General features: G+C 49.6%; 2 protein-coding genes and 1 pseudogene across 4 annotated transcripts; 1 reads left to right on the top strand and 2 right to left on the bottom strand.

The window, feature by feature from the left end:
* The first annotated feature begins 5166 nt into the window (after positions 1-5166).
* Positions 5167-8348, top strand: LOC117859197 (uncharacterized). The gene is made up of 2 exons (XM_034742396.2): positions 5167-6003; positions 7410-8348. Exons 1-2 carry the CDS (start codon positions 5348-5350, stop codon positions 8098-8100), a joined length of 1347 nt encoding a protein of 448 aa, XP_034598287.1. The 5' UTR covers positions 5167-5347; the 3' UTR covers positions 8101-8348.
* Positions 8349-8474: 126 nt separating this feature from the next.
* On the bottom strand, positions 8475-9864 carry LOC117859196 (anthocyanidin 5,3-O-glucosyltransferase-like; annotated as a pseudogene).
* Positions 9865-18227: 8363 nt separating this feature from the next.
* On the bottom strand, positions 18228-23402 carry LOC117854435 (probable glutamate carboxypeptidase LAMP1). 3 transcript variants are annotated; one of them, XM_034736621.2, is made up of 12 exons: positions 22311-23402; positions 22163-22230; positions 20746-20827; positions 20416-20508; positions 20175-20327; positions 19899-19967; positions 19591-19678; positions 19416-19505; positions 19222-19310; positions 18991-19107; positions 18767-18826; positions 18228-18689 (listed from the first exon to the last, which is right to left on the bottom strand). In XM_034736621.2, exons 1-12 carry the CDS (start codon positions 23340-23342, stop codon positions 18507-18509), a joined length of 2124 nt encoding a protein of 707 aa, XP_034592512.1. In that variant the 5' UTR covers positions 23343-23402; the 3' UTR covers positions 18228-18506. The 3 variants fall into 3 exon arrangements, with proteins under 3 accessions (XP_034592512.1, XP_034592511.1, XP_034592510.1); XM_034736620.2 differs by having other exon boundaries at positions 18767-18847; XM_034736619.2 differs by having other exon boundaries at positions 18767-18907; positions 22311-23400.
* Between the last annotated feature and the right edge of the window lie 3284 nt (positions 23403-26686).

A 26686-nucleotide genomic window follows, 5' to 3' on the forward strand; every position in this document is an offset into this window, starting at 1 on the left:
CGGTTCCTCGAATAGGCTGCGAAGATACTGTCACATAGACGCATCGGTATACATACAGTTTGCCGGATCATCCCCACAGAGACCAATTTCAAAAATTTAGGCACATGATCGAGCACCCATTCTCAGCATCCAGCCTCGACAGTGCAGACCACTTGACGCTTGACGGTCCCATGCATGCACGAGCAACTCGGCACCATTGATCGATCCATCCGCCCGTTATTTTTCCCGTGCCCTTTAATTTCGTTCGCTTAGCCCAGCAGCAGCTAGCTCTAGCACATGATATCGGAGAGCGTAGCCGCCTGCCGTCCAGCGACACCGAGCGATCCTGAAATCATCGGATCGGCCGCGAACCACCGGCCCAATGCAAAGCCAAAGCCACCTCGGTACCACTACCACCTGCACGCATGCAACGGCCACCACCACCGTGGCACCGTACCCGCCGGTCCATCCACCTGATCATCCCCCACCCCAACCGCCGGTCACGCCGCGCCTTGTTATGGCCGGTCCAAGATGCCGTAGCCCGGCAGCGGCACCCGTCGCTAGCTCCTATCCAGCGGGTCAAACAAGCGGCGCCCAACCGGCCGGGGCACATGCCCAGCGCGCGTACGTACTTACCTGTGCCGTGCGCGCCGCGCCCGGCCGGCCTCGCGCGGCGCCAAACACCACGCCCCACAACACCACATGCCGAGGCGATCCGCGAGCCGATCCTACTCAGCAGTTGGGTATCCCACGCGCGGGGGACCCCCCGCGGCCGAGGCGGTCGGGGCGGGGCGGCGTACGCATGAGCGGCGAGCTGCTGACCGGACAGGCGTATCCCCGCTGCGGATCTCGGCGCCCGCCTGCTACGCGATCCCCTCGTGCACGAGCCGCACGGCCGCCGCGCCGTGCCCCACGTACTACTACTACCGTTCGGTGCATGCGACTGCACCGTGAAACTCGCGATGCCGCGCGGCCTGGCGTGGTGCGCGTCGAAGCGCCCGCGGTGACTCACCCCGGTCGCGTGCGTGTCGGTTGGCCGGCCGTTAAAACCGTTGCAACTTGCGATTTGCCTGCAAAAATACTGCTCCCAGCTCTGCTTTCGCGGTATCGGATTCTGGTGTCGTTCCAGTTTCACCTGCCTCTAGGATTCTATCCATGTCGCTATCTGTCTTCCCTTCCGGTGTCGATTTGACCTTGATCTAGTGCCACACAGTAGCTGGGCAGCGGCGGATGATGCAACACGCCGTGTGCATTATTGTAGGCAAGCGTTTTTTCCCCTACTAAACCAGTTTGGCTAACCTCGCGTAGTCTGATTATATATAGGCAGCTCGATTATACAACTGTTTTGGTGATACTGCGACTGTAGTAGGGTCACATCAGTCCAGGACCTGCCAGATAGGCTGTGTCCGCATCCAAGGAGGCCTGCTTTAAGACCGGACAAGGACAGAGATCAGATTAGGTTCTCCACGGAGATACTGCCATGTGAGCGCCATCTCGCGCTGTCACTTCATCCCGCAGCACTATCACGACGTAAGTTGCCTGATGAAGAACACATATCCTTTTAGCTACTGCTCCAGCTACCTAGCTAGAGAGAAGAAAAGAAAGACACAACATGGCTAGAGAAAAAGGGTTATAGGATAGGCCAAGAAATTGGTTGCGGTCGTCAGACTATCATCGACCCGGTAACATGACAACTCACACAAGGCACCCCAAATGGAGCTAGCTGCTGTTGGTACTAACAGGTAACGGGAAAACTAAAGCTACTATGATCCACGTCACGCATGTGTTGCATATATTCCTGGAGAGATCGAGAGCACGCAGTGTTATTCGGGCTGATCTAAACAAGAAGCAGCAACGCGATCCTCAAACTCAGATCGGCACACAACGCTCTCATCACTACAGGCCATGCCCATACGTAACGAACTCATCATGATTCTTGAGGCTATAGTCTCATCTCAGCAACCGGAGATGGAACTGACTGACTACAGGATGCCGATGAGCTGATCCGGCGTCTTGCAAATTATTAAATGCGAAACCCGCAGCGGCACACACACTGATTGAGCCCACGTAGGAGGTCCCCCGGCTCCCGTAAATACCGATCGATCGGTCGGGCGATGGGTGAGACGTTGCGTCACATGCATGCGTCCGCACGAAAAAGAGGCCGCGTCCCGGTCCGCGCGCGGGGCCATGCAACGCATGGAGAGATGGAGCCGGATCGGAGCCCGTCGGCGCCGATGCGCGTGGGGGCACCCGGCCCGCGGCGCGCGGGCGGGACGTACTCGCGTACGCGCGTGTCGGAGCAGTGCACCTCGCCGTGCCGACCGGCGCCGACGTACGGTACGAAGCTGCTGTCTGCCGGCCGCTTGGCCAAACGCAGCGCGGTGCGTCGCGCCGCTGCGCCTCCGGCCATTACTTCGTCCCAGCTCGGTTGATGAAGCTTAGCTGAAGCTTGGGACGTGACATGCCGTGGATGCAGCATGTGAACGTGTTTAATACACGGTCGCCGATCGAGTTTTATTTGGATGGATGTACGGGTGGACACCGTGCGCGTACCGCCGGGCGAGCTGCTGGTGAGAAGATGAGATCGATCAATGAACTGCAACGCTCCCCTGCATGTGTTCAATAATTCCAATAATTCAGTAGTGCGCTGCGTGGTTCCCATTAGGATTGTACATTGCATGTACGCGCCGGGCCAGCCACCAGCATCCGTTTGGCTGTAGGTACGTACTACTGTACGTACAGTGCTAGTCATCACGCATTAAGTGCAATAGCGCATGCATGCTTGCTGTTATTCGTACTGGCTTTGCATGCAGTTAAAATTCTGGTACTTCTGATCGACTTGCCTGATCTGGACCGTCATCTTCCGGCAGGAGTACCCAATGCAAAGTACTTTCGCAGTATATATCTTGGCTTAAAATCCTACATCGTCGACGATGCACTACTCATTTCAGGTGTCCCCAGCTAGCTTAGGTATCCAGGAATGTGATTATCTCGCCAACCAAATCCAGAAAGACATCCATACAGGCATATAGCTGATCCTGATTGAGTACCACCAGCAAACTGCAATTCCGCGATTAATGGAGACGCAAATATCCAACCACCTCACGCCAGTCTTGCACAAGGTATCGTCGCAGCTAGCTAGCTAGCTCCTGCAGTACATGTATGATCAGGTCTTGTTAACAGCTGATTCGATCGTGCTGTGACAGTATCAGAATTGAAGCCGGGCCAATCCTGGAGCTCGATCGTTTCTCCAGCCGATCGACGGAGAGCGACCGAACTGGCGATGACGGATAAAGCTACAGCCAGTCCAAGTAGTAGCGATCCTACATTTATCCGAGTAGCAATCACGTCCGGTGGCGCATGCATGCGTACAGGTACAGAAGAGCCATCGCGCTAGCGTACTCGCTTGCATGTGAGTACAGCTCGGCACCAGAGGAGTGCCCTGGCCCGCGACAGGTCACGCCGGCTCTATCATACATGCCATGCATCATGCATCGCCGTCGTCATCATCATCTCCTAAATCTGATTGTTAGGGCCCGTAATCTCGTCCCAACTGTCGTATCGTTGTTGGTATGATCGGCCGCTAAACTTTTTTCTCGAATATTCTGAAGAGCTGCGCATCATTGTATTAAGAACAAGTAAATTGCGAGTCGATCAGGCAGTTTAGGGTTGGGGACGAGATACAGCAGAGATGAACTATCAAGCCAATTGTCCGTCCAGAATTTGATCCTGAGGCCGTTCCCAAGCTCAGCACGGACCGACGCTTGAAAGAAAGCCTGAACATCTGAACTGACTTTGATTTCCAAGGCGGACCATGCCCGATCGTCGTCCGTCTCCTGTAACCACATCCATCTAGTCTGTAGGGCAATGCCTGCAAGCTTCAGATCTAACACCCCAAGTCCCCCTGCAGTTGTCGGACGGCGGATTGTTCTCCTCCTGCCCAGAAGAAATTCCTTCTCAAGGCGTCAATTTCTTCAATTGCCCATGAGCGGAGGTTGTCTGCCATGATTGTGTAAATTGGAACCGCCGATGCAACCGATTTGACCACTATCAGTCGCCCACTCTTGTTCGTGAGCGTGCCATGCCATGGTGTAAGCTTTGCGGCTACCTTCTCGATGATTGGCCTGATTTCAGCTTTGGGCAGTGGCCTGGTCGAGAGTGGGACGCCAAGGTACCTGATGGGGAATTGCTGAGTTTGACAGGGCAGCTCACGCTGGAATTCCAAGAGATCGCTGTGCTCCCCAAAGATAGGCGTGATTGAGCATTTGAGGAGATTGGTTCGTAGTCCTGACGCAGAGCCGAAGATGTCCAGCAGCCTCGCAATGGCGCGTCCCTCTCGCTGCGATGGCGTGGCAAACAGGATTGCGTCACCCCCGTAGAAGCTGCAGTGATGCTCCACCTTCGTGATCCCGGGCTGCAGAATGCCTCATGCAGCTGCCTGACGGAATATGAGATCAAGCACATCCATAACGATGACAAACAACATTGGCGACAGAGGATCCCCTTGGCGTACGCCGCGTTGGTGCTGGATCGGCTGACCCGGACAGCCATTCAGTAGAACCTTGGAGCTGGCCGTGGACATTAACGCAGAGATCCATTCGCACCATTTTCTACTGAAGCCTCTTGCGTGCAGAACTTCAAGAAGAAATGGCCAAGAGACCGTATCAAACGCTTTCGAGATATCCAACTAAAAACTAAAAACCGCATTTCATTCTCTTCCTTAATCTAGCTCGGTTTGGCGCTGTCTCTTTGATTAAACTTTCGTTTTGCACATAAAACGACGAGATCGATGGTTCATTGTGGAAGCTGATTTTGACCCTTTTGATGTGGACACGTACTGCAGGCTCGACAAGGGGTACGAACACAGCCACACTGCAAACACTCATTGACAGACCCGTACAGAGTTACGCGGAAAGGGCAAACGACGATCACGGAATACTTTGGAGAATACTGGAGATTAGTTAGTCTACATTAATCTTGGTAAAAACATCAAGGTCCAGACAAAGCGCGCCGCGCGGGATCAGTACCATCTTGACTCTTGTGGGCTTTAGGCACGAGCGGAATAGTACTAGTAGGCTAATCCACGCAAGCACATGCATGTCCTACTAGGCTCCAATTTTGTCCACCAAATCAAATCCCCCCTCACCCAAACGACCAACCAATTTGACGCTTTGCCCCCTCCGACGCCACCGATCCGCGCAACCCAACCCCCAAAGCCCCAACCCGGACGCCAGGCCCCGGCGGCTACATATAGCCCGCGCGCCGGGACGGAGCACAAGCACCTGCTGCCCATTCATCGGCTGCAACCGCAAGCGCGGCTGTTTGAGCGAGCGAGCGAGCCGAGCTCGCGATCGCCGCCTGCGCCGCCATGGACCCCTGCGCGTTCGTGCGCCTCACCGTGGACCAGCTCCTCCTCAAGCTCCCCGCCGTGCAGCGGCCCAGCTCCGGCGCGGGGGTGCACCCCTCCACCTCGCCCTGCTTCTGCACGCTCAGCCTCCAGGACCACCCGGCCTCGCTCTCCCGCACCGCGCTGCTGCCGCTCGCGTCCGCCGCCGGCGCCGCGGCGGCGGCGGCGCACGCCGACCCCGTCGTGCTCAGCCTCGACGCCGAGGCCGTGCGGAGGCTCTCGGCGCGCCCCGCCGAGCTCGTCGTGTCCGTGCACGCGGGCCAGACGGGCACCAACTGCGGCATCAGCGCCGCCCGCGCGCTGGGCCGGGTGCGGGTGTCCGTCGACGTGGCGCGCGCCGCGGCCGGGGAGACCGTCGTCGCCCGCGACGGGTGGGTGGACGTGGGGAAGCCGGGGTCCGCGTCGTCGGCGTCCTCCGCCGCCGCCGCCTCCGCGCGCGCGCAGATCCACATGGTCGTGCGGGCAGAGCCCGACCCGCGGTACGTGTTCCAGTTCGGCGGCGAGCCGGAGTGCGGGCCCGTCGTGTACCAGGTGCCCGGGGGAGCCGCTGGCGGCGGGCAGCGGCAGCCGGTCTTCACCTGCCGGTTCAGCGCCGGACGGAGGGCAACCAGGAGCAGGTTGGTATAGCTTACCTAGCTTGGCGTGCAGTTCACATAACACATATTTTTCTGCGTGCCACTTGCATTGCATCATCTTCGTCGATTTGCTTGCACGTTCAGTTATCCTTGTTCGTGTGTTTCGTTTGATCACTCATCGATAGAATTTGATTTTGGAGCTAGTAAGTCCTTGTGTAGTTCATAGTTTCAGACTTGCAGAGACCAAGAATGCTAGCTAGACATTAGCAGGCAAGGGTGATCCTGTTCTTATGGAGCATTAACTGTTGGTCCAAATGAACAGATGGATACAAAGTGGCTTAAGAGAGACAGATATACAAATCCAGTGGTCAAAAGTTTAAAACTCGAGGATAAACAGACGCTCTAAATTAGCAAATCTGCTCAAACAAAATAAGTTTAAAGTAATGGGGTTTGGTCATCAGATAGCTGGTGGAGATTTTTAAACAAGTCAGTGTCAGTTGCCATAAGCTAATTAATTATAACCGTGTATCTTCATGCAACCATCAGTTCGAACAAATTTTTTTTGGGGAAAACAGCAGGAAGTAAGCACAGCTAGATAGCTCAATACTTCTCTTCATTTTTTTAGAGAAAAAGTCAAAAGCATTTCCCCTCTTTCCGTTTTTCTTTTGATTTTTCTGCGTACCTTTCATATTATTGGATGCCAGCTCTTAGATACTTTGTTGTTTATCATTGTACTACCGGCATTATATTGGCAAAGACACTTGATAAAAATAATATCGTAACCTCCACTTGCAACTGAGAATAACTATTTTTTTCGCCATAGAAGTTAGCATTTTCGTTGGAATCAAAATGAATTGGCGAACACAGGAGAATCCATGTCGCTGTCTACAGAATTGTAGAGAGCAAAAATAAACCAGACCAATATTTTTTTCCATCAAATTCCAGGATACAAATACATTAGTCCTGCAATCGGAGCTGTCAAGTTGGTTCTCTAGAGAAACCTTCGGTGTCAGTGCTGCTCAGATCCCCATTAATCCAGCTTGCTTAAGGTATCAGAATAATTTTACTTAAAACTAGGACTGATCTCTTAAACCTGAAAACACATCCATCATGCTCAGATACAGAGACGACACACCAACCGTGCATGTGATGGACTTACCAACCCAGCTCCTTATTAATCTGCTCTGCGAAGATCGCATAGCTGGCTCAGAATCTTCCATATATCAGGTCCAGCTAACCCTGCACGAGGTCGGATTACCATCGCCTTTACCTGCTAATCTTGTCGCATACACAGTTGGCGCCACGCCAACGCTATGAATATATGATATTGTGTGCAATGCAACACTTTACTAGATTTACTAGGGGAAAAAATTGCAAGCATGCGCCTGCACGTTACGTTCATGTATAAACTAGCTAATCTCGCATGTGCTCTGCAAAATTTTGACCAGATCGCTGACGCCGCAGTCGTCCATGACCCGGAGCACCAGCCGGAGGCTGAGGTCCTGGCTCAGCGGCACCCTCCACGGCGACGGCCGCGACGGCTCGCGCGCGTCGCGCGAGCAGCGCAAGGGGTGGACGGTGACCATCCACGACCTGTCGGGCTCCCCCGTGGCGGCGGCGTCGATGGTGACCCCGTTCGTGCCGTCCCCGGGCTCCGGCCGCGTCTCCCGCGCCAACCCGGGCTCCTGGCTCATCCTCCAGGCCACGGGCGCCGGGCCGTCAAGCTGGAAGCCCTGGGCGCGCCTCGAGGCGTGGCGCGAGCGCGGGCCCGTCGACGCGCTCGGGTACCGCCTCGAGTTGGTCTTCGACTCGGGCCCCCACGAGTGCGCCGTCCCCATCGCCGAGTCCTCCATCAGCACCAAGCGCGGCGGGCAGTTCGTCATCGACCCGGCCACATTCCCGGAGGCCACCGCCGGCGCCGCGTGGCCGTTCGCCGGCGGCTTCGTCATGGGCTCCACGGTGGAGGGCGAGGGGCGGGCGAGCCGGCCCACCGTGCAGGTCGGCGTGCAGCGCGTGACGTGCATGGGCGACGTTGCGGTGTTCGTCGCGCTGTCCGCGGCCGTCGATCTCTGCATGGACGCCTGCAAGCTCTTCTCGCAGCGGCTCAGGAAGGAGCTGTGCCAGGACCAGGACGACTGAAAAGAGACCGACCCGACAGGACCCGAGGGGGAAGTGTAGTAGTCCTCTTGGGTTTTGGGTTTCATGCTGTGGATTGTATGGTGCTCGTGGCTAATGTAGTAGGCCATTATTAGCTGTGGTTTCTTGTGGAGCTGAAGGCCCTATGGCTGTTTTTAGTGTAGGCTGGGTCGGATCACAAGAACAGAGCGGGGTTGGTTCAGTCCCTTATTCTTTCATTACAGCATTCAATTCTTTCGATTCTTTCATTACATATCTCTTCTTGTTCAGTTCGAAAGATACATTGCATGGCTTCAGATATATTATAGTCGAAATCGACAATTTCGGCAAAGAAGCCGGAGAACGTATCCAGCCAAGCGATTGCTCTGTTTACGCTTTCAGCTCCGCGTTGCTCTTCCTTCTTTCTAGAGGCCTTTCAGGAACTCGTCGAATGCCACGTCAGACGATCCGCCTTCCTTGAGAGCGTCGACGGCCATCTCCTTGGCCGTCACGAGCCTCTCCCTGAGCTTCTTCCCTTCCTCGGACTCCATCACCAGCTTCACCTTCGTCCCCAGCTCCTCTGCCCTCACCAGCTCCTCCTCGTAGCCCTCGACCGCCACTCCGACCTTCATCTCCTCGACCATGTGCACCTTGTTCATCCTCTGCTCCGAGTACAGAGGCCAGCAGATCGTCGGGACGCCGGACACGATCCCCTGCAGTGCCGAGTTCCACCCGCAGTGCGTCACGAATGCGCCGACGGCGTCATGCTGCAGAACCTCCATCTGCGGCGCCCAGTTCATCACCACCAAGCCCCTCTCCCTGGTCCGGTCCAAGAAACCCTCATGAAGCAACGCCTCCATGTCCGGCTCGAGGGATTCCTACGGGTGCTCAGGCGGGTTGCGCACAACCCACAAGAATCTGTGCCCAGAGTTCTCTAGCCCGCACGCAATCTCTCTCAGCTGCGCCGCCGAGAAGATGCCCATGCTGCCGAAGCTGAGGAACACCACGCTCCGCGGCTCCGGTTCGGCTGCGTGTCCAGCCACGCGAGGCACGCGTGCCTCTCGCTGCCTCCACCACCCGTTGTGCTCCCAGGGAGGACCAATGGCCCAATGCAGTAGACCGGGGGAGTTGAGAGGCCTGGCGTGCAAAGCCCACACCTGAGGGTTTTCAGGGCCCGTGCCTCCAGCCAGTCGAAGCTGTTCACGAGGAAGCCTCTCGCTCCGGGCATGCGCGCGCACTGGCGCAGCCGTGCCCTGGCGATGTCGCTCTCCCTGTCCTGCATCGTGGTCGCCATGTCCATCGCGCGGATCGGCGGCACGCCGGGGAAGTGCAGCGCGGTCTCGGGCATGTCCCTCAACGGACGCGCGGGGAAGTTGTACGGGAGGTGGAGCATGACGGCGAGGTCGCCGAGCGCGGAGGTGAAGAAGAAGTAGTCGGGGACGCCGAGCTCGGCGGCGACGTCGAGCGCGTCGGTGCAGAACATGTCGACCACGAGGACGTCGACGGCCGGGAGCGCGCGCAGGAAGGCCCGGAGCGCGGGTTTGGCGACGCGGAGCACGTCGATGGTGCGCATGATGGGGTGTGACTAGCGTTCCCTGACGGTGGGAGGGACGGGGAGGTGCCGGAACGTGATGCCCGGGATGGCGGCGGCGAGGCGGCCCGTCGCGTCGGGCGAGTCGACGGCGGCGATGACGACGGCCACGCCGCGGCGCAGGAACACCTTGGCCAGCTCTGGCCCACGCCCAGCGAGGGGTAGAGGACCACGGTCTTCTGCTTCCCGATGGCCATCGCTCCGTGGCGAGCGAGGGAGATGGCACCAGAGACTACAAATGCATTGCGAGTGCCTAGAGGCTTGGAAGGCATGCATCTATATAGCATGGGTTGCGAGCATGGCCTGCGTGTATCTTGACTGATGCGGGTGATCAAGACGTATCAATATGGTATGGGAGAAACGACAGCTGAAAGCCGATCTTGTCAGTGGCCATCACGGCACAAGTGACTACGGCACCAATTTCAGAAGAGACTAAGGGGGTGTTTGGAGAGGGGTGCTAAACTTTAGCACCCCACTTTTTAGCACCTTTTAGCACTTGGGCTCCCAAACAGGGGTGCTAAAAGGGGTGTGCTAAAGTTTAGCACCCTCATTTCCTTTAGCACATCCAAGGGGTGCTAAAAGGTGCTAACGGGTGCTAAAAGTGGTCCCAAGCCTATTTTTTCCCCTGCTACCCCCCTCTCTCTCCTCTCCACTTTTCCCCAAGCCAGTCATAAATGAGGGCAATGTAGTCATTTCTCATCTAATGTGCTAAACTTTAGCACTGTATCCAAACAACCCCAAGTGCTAAACTTTAGCACTCCATTTGAGGGTGCTAAACTTTAGGGCCTGTTTGGCTACCACCTCATAAACTTTAGGAGACTCATAAAGTTTAGGAGGCCATAATTACTAGTCCTAAAATTTAGGAGTGGGGTGTTTGGATGGTCTCATAATTTTTATGATGTTAAAGGGAAATTGACCATTGTACCCCTAATTAAAGATCAACTGCCAGCTCAAGCTTTCTGTTTTTGTGGCGCGAGGGAGGAGTTCTGGCGCCAGGTTTCTGTTTTTGTGGCGCGAGGGAGGAGTTCTGGCGCCAGGAGGTCTGTTTTTTTGGCGCGAGGGAGTTCTTCTGGCGCCAGGGAACTTGCCTTCTGCCTCTGCCGCAGAGTTGCTTTGCTGCCGGCTCTATTTTTTCGCCACTTTTTTTTTGCCGGCCCTTTGCTGCCGCCTATGTTTAAAAAAACGTAGTGCAATGTCAAAAACAGTAAGCACAGTCCATCGTCATTGTCATTACAACCCAAAAATACAAAACCTCTACAATCTATTGAACAAACCATTAGCTATACTATCACGAAATTCGTTCATATTTTGATCTCCGTCTGCCTCTTCGGTATTTCCCTCATGACCACCAATGCTTGATTCTTCGGTGAAAGGAACAAAATTTTCATCACGATCACACATACCAAAGGCCCTATCCGCATGATCGTTCTCCCTAATGAAATTGTGAAGTGCCATACATGCTACTATTATTTTGCTTTGCTTTTCCATTGGAAAACTTGGTATTCCCAATAAAATCCTCCATTTCATCTTCAAAACTCCGAATGACCTCTCAATAACATTTCTAAGTGATGAATGCGCGTAGTTAAAAGTTTCCTTCATACCTCTCGGATTTGGGCCACTCCGGAACTCAGGAAGGTGGTACTTCGTACCTTTGTATGGTGCAAGATACCCCGGGCGGTTCGGATATCCAGAGTCCACTAGATAAAACTTCCCTAAAAATACAAAAGAGAATATGGTAAGCAATTTTGGGTATATAATTTATTTTTAAATTATTAATGACAACAAATTTACCTGGAGGAGGGTGTGGAAACTTGTCACCATATTTATTTACGGCATCAGTGAATACTCTCATATTATGAACTGATCCAGGCCATCCACTAACAACAAATGTGAATCTCATGTCGAAATCACAAATGGCAAGCACGTTCTGTGTAGGGTATCCATGCCTGCCCGTATGCTGCACCACCTTATTACTTGGCACCACAACCGGTACATGAGTCCCATCTATAGCTCCTATGCAATTGTTGAAATATGGAGCATACCTAGGGTTTCTCAACCTCTGGTGAATTGTTGTAAACCCGGGGTCCTTTGGCCTAACTATGTCTACAGCTAGCCTAATAACACATGACAAAACCAAATCAAATGTGCGGCTTATTGTTTCCAATGACCTTACAAACCGATCCGCAACTTGTCTTAGTGACTGGGGTGCACCATTTATCCATAAGAACATAGCTAAAGCCTCCATCGTTGACATTCTTCTAGTTCCCCTCAAACCATAAGACTCTACCAACAGGTCATGAAGTTGGTGAAATAAAGTGCAAGACATCCTAAACATGTTGTAGCATGAGGTTGGATTTGATAGTGTCTCTTGCACCCATTTTATGCCCGGTACAGTAGGTACTCTAGGTGGCCCTTTGTGGTAGTAAGTGTCATAGTACATACCAAGCATAACTGAGGACTCCATAATCTCTCGATTCCTCTTTCGACGTATGATTTCCAGCTCCATGAACTTGCATGCCATGTTAATGAATTCATCGTCAGAATCTCCTTCACCATCATCCTAATTCACCATTAAAAAAACAGTCATACATTAGTCTCTGCATCATCAAGGTCACAATTCTACTGTAGCCGAGCCATGTTCACAAATTCAAATAACAGTGGTCAGAAATTCCAGTACTCAAACAGCCACATTCTCAATCAGCCACACATTGTAACAGCCACATATACAAACAACCACATATAGAACAACCACATATAGAACAACCACATATAGAAACAAAGATCAAATTTAAACATGTCACAACTTCAAACAGGAACTTATTCAAGTTCTAGCAGCCGAAATAACAATAGTACTTTAACCAACAGTTCAAGGTTCAAACAACCACAAATGTCTACTACTACATTCTAATCTAAGTTCATTTTCTTGCACCATCTTTTCAAGAAAGCCATCCTAGCCTCTGCATCATCAAGGTTGATCCAGTATTCTCTGTTGAATTTATCCTTGCATATGTCCCAACAAGCAAACATCTCTGCACTATCCTTTCTTGCACCACACTCTAGTGCTAATTGTTGGCATCTCTTAACTTCATCTGCCACTGGATTGGAGTTCATCTTCTGCCTCTTATCTTCAGTGAATTTGGCAATTGAAGCACTAACATTCCTGAAAATACTATGGGTCACATCATCCTTCTCTGCTTGCTTGTTGAAGTAATTTGTCACAGCAGTGATCATTGGGCTTCTACTTTTTTTTGGAGGGCTAGTACCTGTTGATTTGGTGCTTGCACTGGACCTCTTTTTGGTGTTTGAGCTGATAGGGCTGTCATAGCAAGCGGCAGGTTCAGCATCACACTCCTCTCCACCAACTGAAGGGTCTCCACCGTCATCATCCTCACCATCTTCTTCTTGTTCCTCCTCCTCCTCCACTTCTGGAATGTATGCTGTGGTTCCATCTACTGCAGTTTCATGGAACATTTCTTCCAACTAATCTAAGTACTCTGGAGCACCATGTTGCAACTTCCTCAATTCTGGCCGTTTCTGCAAGTGACAGGTCATTCTAATGAGAAGCACTACATTTCCTGGAAATTAAAGGGTTAGTTCAAAAATTATGTCTCACCTCTGTGTTTTGTTCCCACCACCAATTTGGAGCATGCACTGTCCCATCATCATGTCTACCTAGACCTGACTGGCTCTGTAGGGCTCTCCAAAAGGTATACAACCTTTTCAACTGATCTCTTCTGTTCCTAAACTGCCCAAAATCATGCCTCAAACCAGTAGCCATGTAGTACTTGTCCTGAATTATCTTCAACCCTCTAGTGGTCATGTTGCCTTTGGGACAGTTTCCTTCTCTAATTTGCTCAACTGACAAATCACAGAATATTCCAGTGTTCCTTTCTGTCCACTGTGCTTTGTCATTTTTAATCTATTGGATAAAGAACAGTGAATTCAACAACCAACATTTTCAGGAACACACAAAGTACATGAATTTATCTAGACGTAATACAGAAGGCACTAATTCAACAAGCAACATTTTCAGGAACATCTAACACTTTCAGCATGTCACAATGTGAATAAGTCACATATTCATAAAGGCACTAATTCATGTAGCCACTAATTCATCTAGCCACTAATGCATAAACCTCTGTCAGGCATCTAGTCACAATTCAATCCATTCCTGAAAATTTCAGAACAACTTGCACACCTAATTCATACTATCAAGTTCCACAGCTAATTTCATTCCTACTTTCAGAACAACTAATTCTAAATGGACCACAAATTCATACTATAAAGTCACAGATTTTACCTTTGAGGCAGGGAACACAACTTCAACAGCTGCATCATCAACAACATTTTGTTCATATGCATCAAAAGCATCTTCTGCAGGGACTGAACTTCGTCCACCACGACCACCACCTCGACGGCCTCTTCCACGACTTGCACTTCCAGAACCACCACCGCGAAACAAAGATCTTGCACGGCCTACTCCACCTCTGCTACCAGGCCCCCTGCTGCCGCTCGGCATCCTGCTGCCGCCTGCACCTTGACTGCAGCCGGCCGCCTGGCTTCTGCCAGGTCCTAATGTGTCGCCGGCACCTTTGCTGCCGCCGGCCCCTCTGCTCCCGCCGGCCGCTCTGCTCCTGCCGGCCCCTTTGCTGCCCCCAGCACCACGTCGAGGCAGGGGTAAGCCAAGAGTACAGCTAACGCAGCCCCGGGGAACCTCATCTCCCCTAAGGTACTCTGAGTATATGCTCAGATCTGCGTACTCCTCAGCCTGGGAGTTGAGGTCCAAGTTCTCCAAGCCGTGACGGGGGGCACTGGAAGACTCGGACTGAGAGAAAAAATCGATTTGGCAGGGGGGAATTTGTGGATCGGGCTGGGGGAACAATTCCTCCAATCCGTCATCGCCGTTGCCCGCCATTAGGAAATGGGGAGGACGAGGCGGGGAACTGGGGAGGAGGCGTCGGGCAAATGGGGACGACGCGCCGAGGGAAGGAGGCAGCGGCGAAATCTGGAGGAGGTGGGCTCAATGGAGATGACACGGCGGCCAAATGGGGAGGACGCGCCGGCCAAATGGGAAGGAGGCGGCGAGGGAAGGAGGCGGCGGCGACTGGAGGAGGCGACGGCCGGCTGAGATGGCGGCGGGAAAAGGTGGAAGAGGCGGCGAGTGTAGGAGGCGGCGGCCAAGGGAGGAGAGGGCGGCAGCGTAGATCCAGCCCCGGAAGGGGACGGCGGCGGCGGAAGAAGTACGGGGACGGCGGAGGGATGAGGAGGCAGCGGCGGAGGGAGGAAGAGGCGGCGGCGGAGGAAGGAGGAGGCGGCGGAGGGAGGATAGGGCGGCACCGTAGATCCGGTCCCGGAAGGGGATGGCGGCGGCGGAAGAAGTACGGGGACGGCGGAGGGAGGAGGAGGCAGCGGCGGAGGGAGGAAGAGGCGGCGGCGGAGGAAGGAGGAGGCGGCGGAGGGAGGAGGAGGCGGCGCAGATGTGTTGTGCGGGAGGAGGAGGAGAAGCAGATGGGCAGTGCGCGGGGGAGGATAGGGGTAAAGGTGGAGAGAGAAGGGGAGGGGTAGGAGGGGTAAAGGTTGGGTTGGGGACCACTTTTATGAGAGAAATGGAAGTTTATGATGGTTTCTCCTCCTAATGAAAACAGCACCCCTAAAGTTTATGAATACACTTTTATGACACCAGTTTGGATGCACAACTCCTAAAAATGACCTAAAAGTGAACTCCTAAAGTTTATGAGGTGGTATCCAAACAGGCCCTTAGCACTGTGCTAAAGTTTAGCATTGTGTATCCAAACGGGGCCTAAACCTCGTGTGCGCAGCGTTCCGGGAAGGGCACTCGCACAATCACACGTGTCTGTAGTCGGCCAGTTGAACCGTCGAAGAAAGTATGTAGCCGTGGCAGTTTCCAGGCCATAGGCGGCAATGTAGCACGTAATCATGGGCATGCTACGGGTATCATGTGACCCGCTCATGCATTTCCTCATTCAAGACAAAACACTCAACACTCGATACAAGAGCTCGTTTGATATCAGCAACGAGAACTCGTGGAAGATCGATCTTTATCAAGAGCGTTCACCTTTTGACCAGAGAAAAGTAATCGGATTGCCATCAAAAAGGAAAAGTAATCGGATTGGAAAATCACTTTGTGCAAGCCAGAGTCACAGCACATCGGAGAGCTAGTGCTTCTACAACTTATGATATAGTAATGCCATGGAAAAACTGACATCATCTCATCACACATCTATCCAAATGGTTCCGCACCACCACACCAATAGTCGAACTTGATGAAGAAGGGAAAATTGTTGCATCAGCATTCAGGGAAACCAAACCAACTCGCGATGGAGTCAATTTCTTAATTTCCTTCGGAACTCCACACCTTAAAGGCTGAATTGGCTTCGTACAATTCAACATAATCATATTCACATAAGCTTGAATCTTCTTGACTATCACCTAAGGACACACTAGTTTCAGCGTTAGTAATTTCATTATGAGCATCCCGGGTGTACCAACATGTGGGAACTACTTCTACACACAGTATCTTGGTGCAATGACTGAACAAGTCAATATAACTATGGTTTAGCATTTCGTAGATGTAGCAAAAGGGTACATTAAAAAACAATGCTCAATCTCTTCATCTCGGCCACAGAAACAACATGTAGGATTATCTGGAATATGACGTCTTTGTAGCTGATGTCCCACGGTCAAGCAATCATGAACAAGGCATCACAAAAAATATTTTCATTTTATTCGAGGCTTTGATGAACCATAATTTCTTCCAAATTTTCTGCTCACTAAAAGTATCAGACATAATAGCAGCTTTTGGCCTACTTCGAAAAGATGCAAAGGAAAACGTACAAAGAGGTACACGTCAAATTATAAGTTGACTTTACTGTATATAATCACCAAAATCAGACCGGTTCAGAAATTGAAACCGAGGAAAAACTCAAAACATTTTGGGCTGAAAAATTGAGCCCATACGGCCATACATACCCAAAAAAGCATTAGACCGGAATTTTCGGGATGTTATAAGGCTGGACCGAGCCTGCCTAATTTTTTCACGCAGCCAAAATCATCACTACAGCCAAAAAAAAAAACCATTGAGCTATGGTCCGGGCTTAGCCCAGCAGGCTCGGGGGACCAACCAACCAAAAAGTCTCAGTCCTTGCTTGCAAACAGCACAACCAAGTAATGGTCGTCTAGGGTCACCACTCTCATCTAGGCTGGCTTGGTGCACCGTGTACAGGGGCGACGCCACTGGAAAAAGAACTACATGCATCCTTCCCACTGTCCTACAGACCTAACCCCAATGAAGTTCCACCTCGATGGTGCCACGTGCTGTGCTATCTCAACAATCTCAATATTCCTTTACTTTCTCATTCAGCAACCATATATATGGTAGGATTGAGAAATCATAGGGATGCTTGGGATTAGCGAAATGATCATGTCATATCCATCAGGATTAGTTACATGGGGTTGGATTTGGAGCAAGAACGTACAACTTTTCCCCGCCAGTGGAGGGAGGGGGGCAAAAGCTAGCCCCCCATGCAATAATCTAAATTTTGATTTTGAAACACCTCTCATGTTAATTTTTCTAGCTTCGTGGATGACCAATCATGCATTTAGTACATCTCCAATTGTATACGTGTTATTTCTCAAATCCTTAATAGATTAGCTATAATTCAAAATACAATGTGGGGTTTAACATGGTTCTTCCTTTGCTCATAGTAAACCCCGAAATATACGTGCAAACGCTCAAGAGTGCATCACCGGCACGAAACATCCTACTTACATGTGAATATCAATAAGGTTCAAGAATCATTTAATTTGTTGTAAATACGTCGCATATCCTTTTCATATCTATCTGGAACCAAATTAGCCGGACGATCGATGCTCTTCAACAGGGGAGGAGGGCATTGACCCCTTATGGATTGTGATTAGGTATTGCTTCAACAATAAATCTTGTTTTATCGCCTGAGAAACCCCACGCTGAGTCTGGTTATCATATTAGACCACTTATGGCTGTTTTGTTTTCTTTTGCGGCCCATAATGCATGTAGCAATTGATCAAGTGCGCACATGCAACAAAAAGCAAACCAGTGACATCATCCCACCCCACCCCACATGCGAAGAAAATTTGAAACTAAAAAAAGGCCATAATATCAAATCAAGCATCCAAATTAAGTTACAAATCGTATCAAGCATTCAAGCTACAACAAGATCTTTATGTTTGGATACTATTTTTAAAAATATTTTTACCAAGTTGGAATTTTTATAAATTATTCTAGGTTTAGGAGAAAACTGTTCTAGCTTCAAAATAAATATTCCGTAAAAAAATATAAATATAAAAAGGTAATTAGTTTTATTACTGCTAACAAATACTACGTACGTTCTCATGTTTAGGACAACTAACTAATTCCTTTTGAACTAATTAGACAAGCTAACTCGTTCATTTTTAAATTAATTAGTTTATCCGTCATATATTTAAGACATTTAAGACCGGAAGGAGGATCGTTCGAATTCAAAAAGATTAAACACGACACACAAATACACAAATGATAATATATTGTAAACAAATATTGAACATTATGAATAGATAATTGTACATTACGAACAAGACATTGAACATCTCGAACAATTGCTTAGGTTGTGAACAAAAGAATATAAACATACCACTTAATTCCTTATAAATCTGCTGCAGTCGATTACAAAAATATATCCTTTTCGTATCCGTCCGGAACAAACTAGCCGAACGATCAGTAGTCGTCGGCACGAGATTATCCTGGGCCTGTATACTGTAACTGTTGAAGCAATAACTTTTTTAAGAGATGATTAAAGTTCTGTCATGTTAGACGGCCGCTCAGTACAGCAGATGCCTGTGTCACGGCCCTGGCCACCCTGTAAATCTCATGTTGTACAGACTTCCAGGACTCTGAAGTGTTGCTGCTCCGAGCGCTGCCTATGGCGTTGGCTATACCGGGATAAACTGCAGTATCCCAGTCATTCTGGTCTGAAGGTCCATACACCTGAGTGGTAACACTCGCAGTTAGTATAGGCCTTCCAGAGAGGAAAGCGAGTGATTTGTGCATGAGTATCTGCTCACCAGATGCTTATACCATTCTTGTTTGAAGATGCCCTCCCTGCTAGTGAATGCTCGCTCGGCCTGCATGAGCCGGTCATTGAGCTGTCGGATTTTCAGTGAATCCTTGTTCAGCTGATTGCTCAACAGTTGTTTTTGAAGTTCCTGAATGTGGCCACAGTGCACAAAAACAAGTACGGTAGATTTTAAGTTTTGCATAATCTGAGCAGCAATTCTTAAGTGGGTACCTTTTGTTCATTGTTCACTGTGGTAGCTGCTGTTTTGAGAGCTCTGATTGAGTTGTACAGTGGGGAACAAGTAACATCTGTTCCCTTAACTTTATTCTCCAATACCTTTGTGTATGCCTGCCATCAGAAACAAAATTTAGTTCTGTCATGTCTTCCCAGTGTCTGATACTCTGAGTGGCTCTACTGGCCTACAGATACAGTTGCATTTAGTGGACACAGGGCCCGTCTTACCTCAAGCTCGATTGCGTAGGACATGTAATTGAAGGGTATGATCTCATCATCGGCCAGCCTCAGAGCCATCATTCCCCATATGCTAGCAGCTGCAAACATCTTGGTTACCACATGGTGGCGCAGATAGTGCCTCAACTAATATAACGGAGCAATACAACGGAGCACAAAAGCAGGGGCAATACAACGGAGCAGACCTGCAACATGCCTACGGAACCCAGGATCTCCGAATTTTGCCATCCACACGTAGTCATCATATAAGGAGTGGTAAACCGGATATCCTGGTCCTGCAAACGCCAAAACACCCAGAAAGATACATGAAAAGACGAAAATCGCCAGAATAAACGAATTCATGAAGAGCAGGGGCCTTACCTTCTCCGAAAACTATATTCATTGAAGGAATACCAGCATGTTGGACAAAGGCTAAGTAGTCTGATCCTCCATCGCCTAGTCTTAGAACCTTAATGCAAGCGACCAGCAGTGCGAAGAGTAAGTGATGTTAAATAACTTGCCAAAAAGCCAGAAAGTTATAACACTTGCAGTGCTTAAAAAACTCAAAGGTCTATTTTGTGTTCAAGGAACTAGTAACCAGACAGTAATACTTGGTGATAACACACTAACCAGGTCCTCAGAAGAATGTATACTGTAGACTATTGCATAAGCAAGTTATTGCAACTCACCCGGGGAGAACCATTCGATTTGATCCATGAATCATATACAGTCTGAGATGAATTGTCAGGATCTTGAACCTTCACAAATTGATAAAAAAACAGTTTTACCTTTTGGACATTGTAATAAGGAAAATCCTATAAACATCAGATTACCTCACAAGAAAAGACTACTGTTAATTAAAAAATGGTGATCAAAATAAAACAAAGTTCAATATGACTATCATATTTTTCCTTTATTTCTCCGGGGTATTTTACTATCTCTAGTTGCCTGTATGATGCACACACCACTTTAGTTATTTCCTGAAGCAACTCGTCAAGTTGGGGAGTTGTAGACGGCAGGAATCCTGGACCAACGACTGAAACGTCGATATTTAGATAAGCAACAGCTCTTGAAGATAGCATCTCCCGGTTTTCTTCAACCCATTCAGTCGACCCTGTCTGAGTAAATGCAATTTTTTTTATCAATATTGCCGTTTTATTGTAAATATATAAAATGGACAAGAGCGGCTCAAACAAAGAAACAGACCAATCCGTACTCTTCTGCATCCCAACTACAGAAGATAATGGTTCTTCGAGGTCTCCATCCTTGCTTTTGCAGCATCGAGAACCTTTGAGCTAACTAGAGGGACAGAAGGTGGAATAACATGTCAAGAACCAGACAAGCAGCAGATCTTGCTTCTTGTACAATAGGTCAGGCACAGAAAACATGAAATGGGACTTTCAGCCACTTGCCCACTTGAGCTTACAGAGGACATGGTTGGTACCCATTCTAAGCCAATCAGTATTCTGACCCAGCAGGTCAACAAATACAGAGCCTACTCAACTACAGCGAGGACATCCTGTAAGCGAAAACTACCTCAATCATTGCTGCAGTTCCGCTGTTGGGGTCAGATGCTCCGAACGTCCAAGCATCACGATGGTTACCCAGAATGACATACCTGTACCACAAAATGCAGTACTTTCTTCAGTAGCATGCTTAGCAGAAAAGGACATACGATTCTGTGTGGTTTAACTTGTGACTACGCCAATATGCAGATTGACACGTCTCTAATCTCCACTTAAACTGTGAGGATCCATAGCTGAGTCTAATTGTTTGCTTTCAAGAAGAGGGCTTCCAGTAAACAAAACGACGAGAAAATTGTGCTTGGCTTTTTTTTAGTTAGTGGTTGTAAGCTATTTCCCCGCCTGAAGGAAACATTTCCATAGCTAGTACATTGCACCCAAGACCCAAAACCAAAAGTAAGCACTCCAAGTCCAAGCCACTTCAAACTTCTATGAAGTTGGAATGGTTAATAAACTAGACATTTGTCTTTTCCAACTTTTCCTAAGAATGATATGGTTGCAGATCCTTCCGATCTTCAAAGTTGAGCTCGATAGGATATTATAGGTTCAGAAAATTACCAAGCACATCGTTATGCAATAAAAGCACAAGAATCAAATCCATTGGTACTGTGCGCAACTTGTCATGATATCATACTTTTTTTAACTAAAAAATTTCTTATCTGACTCTCTATCATTGAACATGGGCGTCCTCTACAGAGCTACCACTACCGCACTAAGTCCTAGACTAAGTGTTTGGATGCTAGTGACTAAAGTCCAGTCCCGTCACATCGGATGTTTGGCTACTAATTAGAAGTATTAAATATAGGCCAATGATAAAACTAATTGCATAAACGAGGACTAATTCGCGAGACGAATCTATTAAGCCTAATTAATCCATAATTAGCACATGTTTACTGTAGTATCGCATGGACTAATTAGGCTTAATCATTAATTAATTAGCACATCTCGTGAATTAGCCCTCATTTATGCAATTAGTTTTATCATTAAACTATATTTAATACTCCTAATTAGTGTGCAAACATCCAATGTGACAGGGACTAAAGTTTAGCCAGGATATCCTCTTATTACCCTGAAAAGGAAACTTCTTGCGGAATGATAGATCCGTTTGTCTTGCTCTACCTCGCAAGGACTTATCCAAACACCCCCTAAGGGGGTTAGTCAGGAACACCAAACACCCCCTAAGTCAGTTAGTCAGGATATCCAAACACCTCCTTAGGTGAAAATAAAATATATAGCTCTCCTCTCATCATCTTTATCATCTAGAAGGTCAATGGATGGTCCAAAAGTAGTGCATTGAAATGCACAAGGCAGAAAGTTATGTGCAATGCGATGTCAAATTTCACAAGGAGTATGGCAGAAGCATCATGACAAAGAAGGATCACTAAAGAAACAGAATGATGCAGCATCACATTCCATGAAGAATTTGTTACCTATCCGGCTCTTCAGCGCCTTCGATGATGGCAAAGACATTCTCGATCGTTGCCATTGTATCATTCCCCTGCAAAGTTTCACAACAAAAGCGTCACCGAAAGGCAACCAGCCGTAAAGCGAGACAACGCCGCCTCGAAATGTCCATACAAGATACGTCAGGTTCAGAACCGCCGGCCCGGGGCCGAGGCGGTACACGGGGCCGTCCTCCCGGCCCTGCCACCCCGCCGGCGCCACGGCCCCGCCCATCCCGGAGTGTATCTCCATCGCGTCACGCGCCGACACCGGCAGCGCCGGGATGAGCGGCATGTCGTCGGTGCCCATGGCCTCCTCCACGCTGAGGCGCTCGCAGCCGTCGGACGACGGCCACATCGGCGTCGTCGGGTCGCCGGCGCCGAGGAACAGGCTGCCCACCTGCACGCCGCTGGGCGGCAGCCACCGGGACTCCGGGAACGCCGCCTCCCCGGGGGCGCCGCCGTAGTGCAGCGGGTCCGTGTACACCACCGCGGCCGCGGCGCCCGCGGCGCGCGCGTTGTGCACGACGCCCTCGCAGTGGATCCTCCCGTACCGCGCGAGCGCCACCTTGCCCGCGACGTCTACGCCGCGGGAGGCGAGGTAGGCGAAGTCCTCCTCGCGGCCGTAGTTGGCGTACACGGCCTCCGCGGAGACGGACCCGGACGCCGCGTACGCGTAGAACGTCGGGATGGCCTCCGCCGACGCGGCCGCGTAGGGGTCGCCACGGTAGGTCTCCTGCTTCAGGGCGAAGGAGGTGGAGGCGCCGGCGCCGCGCCCCGGCGCTGAGAGGGAGAGGGAGCGGTGGACGGGGTAGGAGAGGAGGACGGAGTAGGGCGCGATGTGGGCGGGGAAGGGGAGCGCGTCGCGCACGTAGCGGGCGGTGCGGGAGTTGGCCCTGGTCCCCGCGACGTGCGGGTGGAGGGTGAGCGAGCGGAGGTGCGCGGCGGCGGTGTCGTTGGAGCCGAGGGAGAGGAAGAGCGCGCCGTAGTTGGGGGACGGGTTGTGCGCGGGGGCGCGGCGGAGCGCGAGGAAGAGGAGCAGCGCGAGGGAGGCGCCGAGGACGGCGAGCGTGGAGGACAGGAGGTAGAGGAAGCGGCCGTGATGGTGGGGCTTGCCCCGCGGCGGCGAGGGGGCTAGGAGCGACGCTGCGTCGAGGCGGGACAGCATGGCGCGGCGCGGGAGGTCGAGGGAGTGCGGGTGCACGGCCTCTGGTGGCGGCTTGGCGGGGAGAGCAAAAGGCAGAGCGGGGGTTTAAGCGGCGGGTGCGGGTCCCTCTCCCCATCCTCGGACGACGCCACGACGGACATGGACCGTTTGATGGGAGGCGGTCTTGTAGCTCCTGATAAGGCCACGCCACACTGGGGTTGGATGGATCAAGAATTCAAGATCAATGTGTGGATGGAGCGCTCTCTCCGGCGAGGCGGGCCTCGGCGTTGTCACAAGAGGCGATGTTGGCAGAGTGATTCTTTTCGTGCTAGTGCTCAGGAGTTGGAGGCCCTAGCATGCACGAACTTCAAGAGAAAAGAGAGAACCTCATCGATCACTCAACATGATCGTTACTATCTTGAGCAACCAATAGCTCAATGCAACGGGAACTTTGCTAATGCCAGCGGCTAGTTTGGTAGTGTGGTTTTGTTGCCAGTTGAGCGAGCTCTCGCGGGGCAGCACTATTTTGTTCTCTTCCGGCAAACAACTACATAGACTTCTAATTTCTTTCTCCGACGGCGAAGCACAAAGGTTTTTTTTTTGTTGAGTAACGGCGAAGCACAAAGTTAGCGCTCATGCTTCAGACAGCTTGTGTCACAGTGGGCACGGACGGATTCAACAATGGCCTTGTCTCGTTTCCTCCCTGCTAAGTTCCTTCTCAGGCATATCAGAAAAGTTTTGTGCTCCAAATTTCGGGAGAAAGGTTTGTCCAAAATTTTCTTAGTTGCTCAAGTTAGAAATATAAGTTCATCAAGGTTTAATATGAGTCAAATATTTTTAATAATCCTTTGTATCTGAATTTTATATACTCCTAGGCTGGTAACCCAAAATTGACATTACTAGATTTGTTTTGACCACTGCTTTCTAATAATATAGGCCTCTTTTCATCTAAGCTAGGACTAAGATGATTTATCCTTATAGATACTGATAACCAAATTTTTTTAAAAAAAATTGACTTAGCAGAAAACTAGTAAAAAATCTATTTTCCATAATTTGCAACTCCAGATTGAATGATTGGTATCGCTGCTTGGATGATCACTCGTTATAAATAAATCAGATTGTTAAGCACATAGATGTAATACAGTTATACGTAATTGATTGTATGTAAAGCATCTTCTTGAAATATCAACATACACGCTGACCAAGGCCGTCATCGCCATCTATATGCTGTCGTTTTTCTTAGGGAAAAAAAAGCATGTAATATGATAGCGGTTGCATTGGACACGCCGATGGCCATCAAAATTAGTCAGAGTATGTTTGTTTCTTGAGCTAAAGTTTAGTTCGTGTCACATCGAATATTCGGAGGCTAATTAGAAGAATTAAATATAAGTTAATTATAAAACTAATTGTACAGGAGGCTAAACGGCGAGACGAATCTATTAAGCCTAATTAATCCATCATTAATAAATGGTTACCGTAGAAGCACATTGTCAAATTATGGACTAATTAGGCTTAATAGATTCATCTCGCCGTTTAGCCTCCATCTGTGTAATGGATTTTGTAAATAGTCTACATTTAATACTCATAATTAGTATCTAAATATTTGATGTGACGGATGCTAAAAATAATGCCCGAAACAGACACAGAGTCGAATAGTCGATCCCCCTTTCTCTTCATGGCGAAATGTGCCTCTCTTCTCTTTATCACGTCATTCCGTTCCGTACGATAGCGGTTGGGCGTACGTGCCCACATGGTTTTGTTTTCATAGAAAAAATCTTCTATACGAATCAGAAGATTTAACCAAATGTTTGGAATCAATCTTGGGTGTGCACTATGCAGCTCTCGTCCAAACTCCGGGCCCATCTTTTAATAGTGTCGTGTCGACACTATGTGATCATCTGTCTCTGTGTTTGAGCGTGTTAGATTAGGATTCCGAAAGGGATGAGTACCCGAAACTTTTGGATGTGACACCGAAAGGGACATTCGACACTCGTGGTCCGTGGAATAAACAATCTGGAGTTCCAGGTCTCATGCAGATGCAGAGCAGTTACCCATATCAGTACACGCAAAAACTGTACGGTGCGAGTAAAAACATTGACATCCTGAGCCCTGATGGCCTGATGTAACGCAAGGCTTCGGCGGCCGGCCGGCCGGCAACGGATGACCAGCGCGATGCTGACGTCCTGCGGTTCATCATGCCGTCCATGCGTCCACACGTGACCTGGAAAATCGTGTTGAGCATGGAAGTACAGGACCCCGGTTTGTTTGATGTCTTCGGCCTGGTTTGGTTAGTTTTTAAGCATATATCACATCGAATGTTTAGATACTAATTAGGAGTATTAAACGTAGATTATTTACAAAATCCATTACATAAGTGGAGGCTAAACGACGAGACGAATTTATTAAGCCTAATTAGTCCATGATTTGACAATGTGTTGCTACAGTAAATATTTGCTAATGATGGATTAATTAGGCTTAATAGGTTCGTCTCGCTGTTTAGCCTCCACTTATGTAATGTGTTTTGTAAATAGCCTACATTTAATACTTCTAATTAGTATCTAAACATTGATGTGACACTTCTTTCGCGGTGGAAAACGATGCTCTTTTTTAAGCCAGGCGTGCGGTCACGTGCTACGTAAAATACAGATCGGCAAGCTGCAACAGACAGCGATAACGAAAAAATGAAACAGAAACAAGGACAGATCGGCGAGCTAGGCGTGTTTGATAGCAGTACTAAACTTTAAACGTGTCACATCGGAAATTCGTTTCGTAAATTAGCCTCCATCTGTACAATTGATTTTGTAATTAATTATATTTAATACTTCTGATTACTATCAAAATATTCGATATGATTTAATTTTTAGGAGCTCCTAAAGAACCAAACGGGGTCTAACTGCAGAATATTCTGTAATACCTGTTCAGCCAACCAGCGACCCAGTTCAGATATACAGGGTGCAGGACACACGAGTGACGCTCTCCAAAATTAGGCCATGTTTAATTACTCCTAACTCCCAACTTTGACACTATGCAAAAAGAAGATTCTCCATCACATCAAAATTGCGGTACATGCATGGAGTACTAAATGTAGACGAAATTAAAAACTAATTGCACAGTTTTGTTGTACTTTGCGAGACGAATCTTTTGAGCCTAATTAGTCAATATTTGGACAATAATTTACAAATACAAACGAAACGCTACAGTGTGCTACAGTGCTGGCACAGTAATTTTGCATCTTCAAAGTTGCGCAACTAAACAAGGCCTTATTGGTTCAGTGCCAGCAGGTGTGTTGCCTTCACGGAATCTTTTGCGTGCACTCCTGCAGCTTCAAGAATTCTAAACGGACGGCGACCCTCCATCAACCCTGT

This window comes from Setaria viridis, chromosome 5, assembly GCF_005286985.2.
Source record: "Setaria viridis chromosome 5, Setaria_viridis_v4.0, whole genome shotgun sequence".
NCBI classification, from domain to species: Eukaryota; Viridiplantae; Streptophyta; class Magnoliopsida; order Poales; family Poaceae; genus Setaria; species Setaria viridis.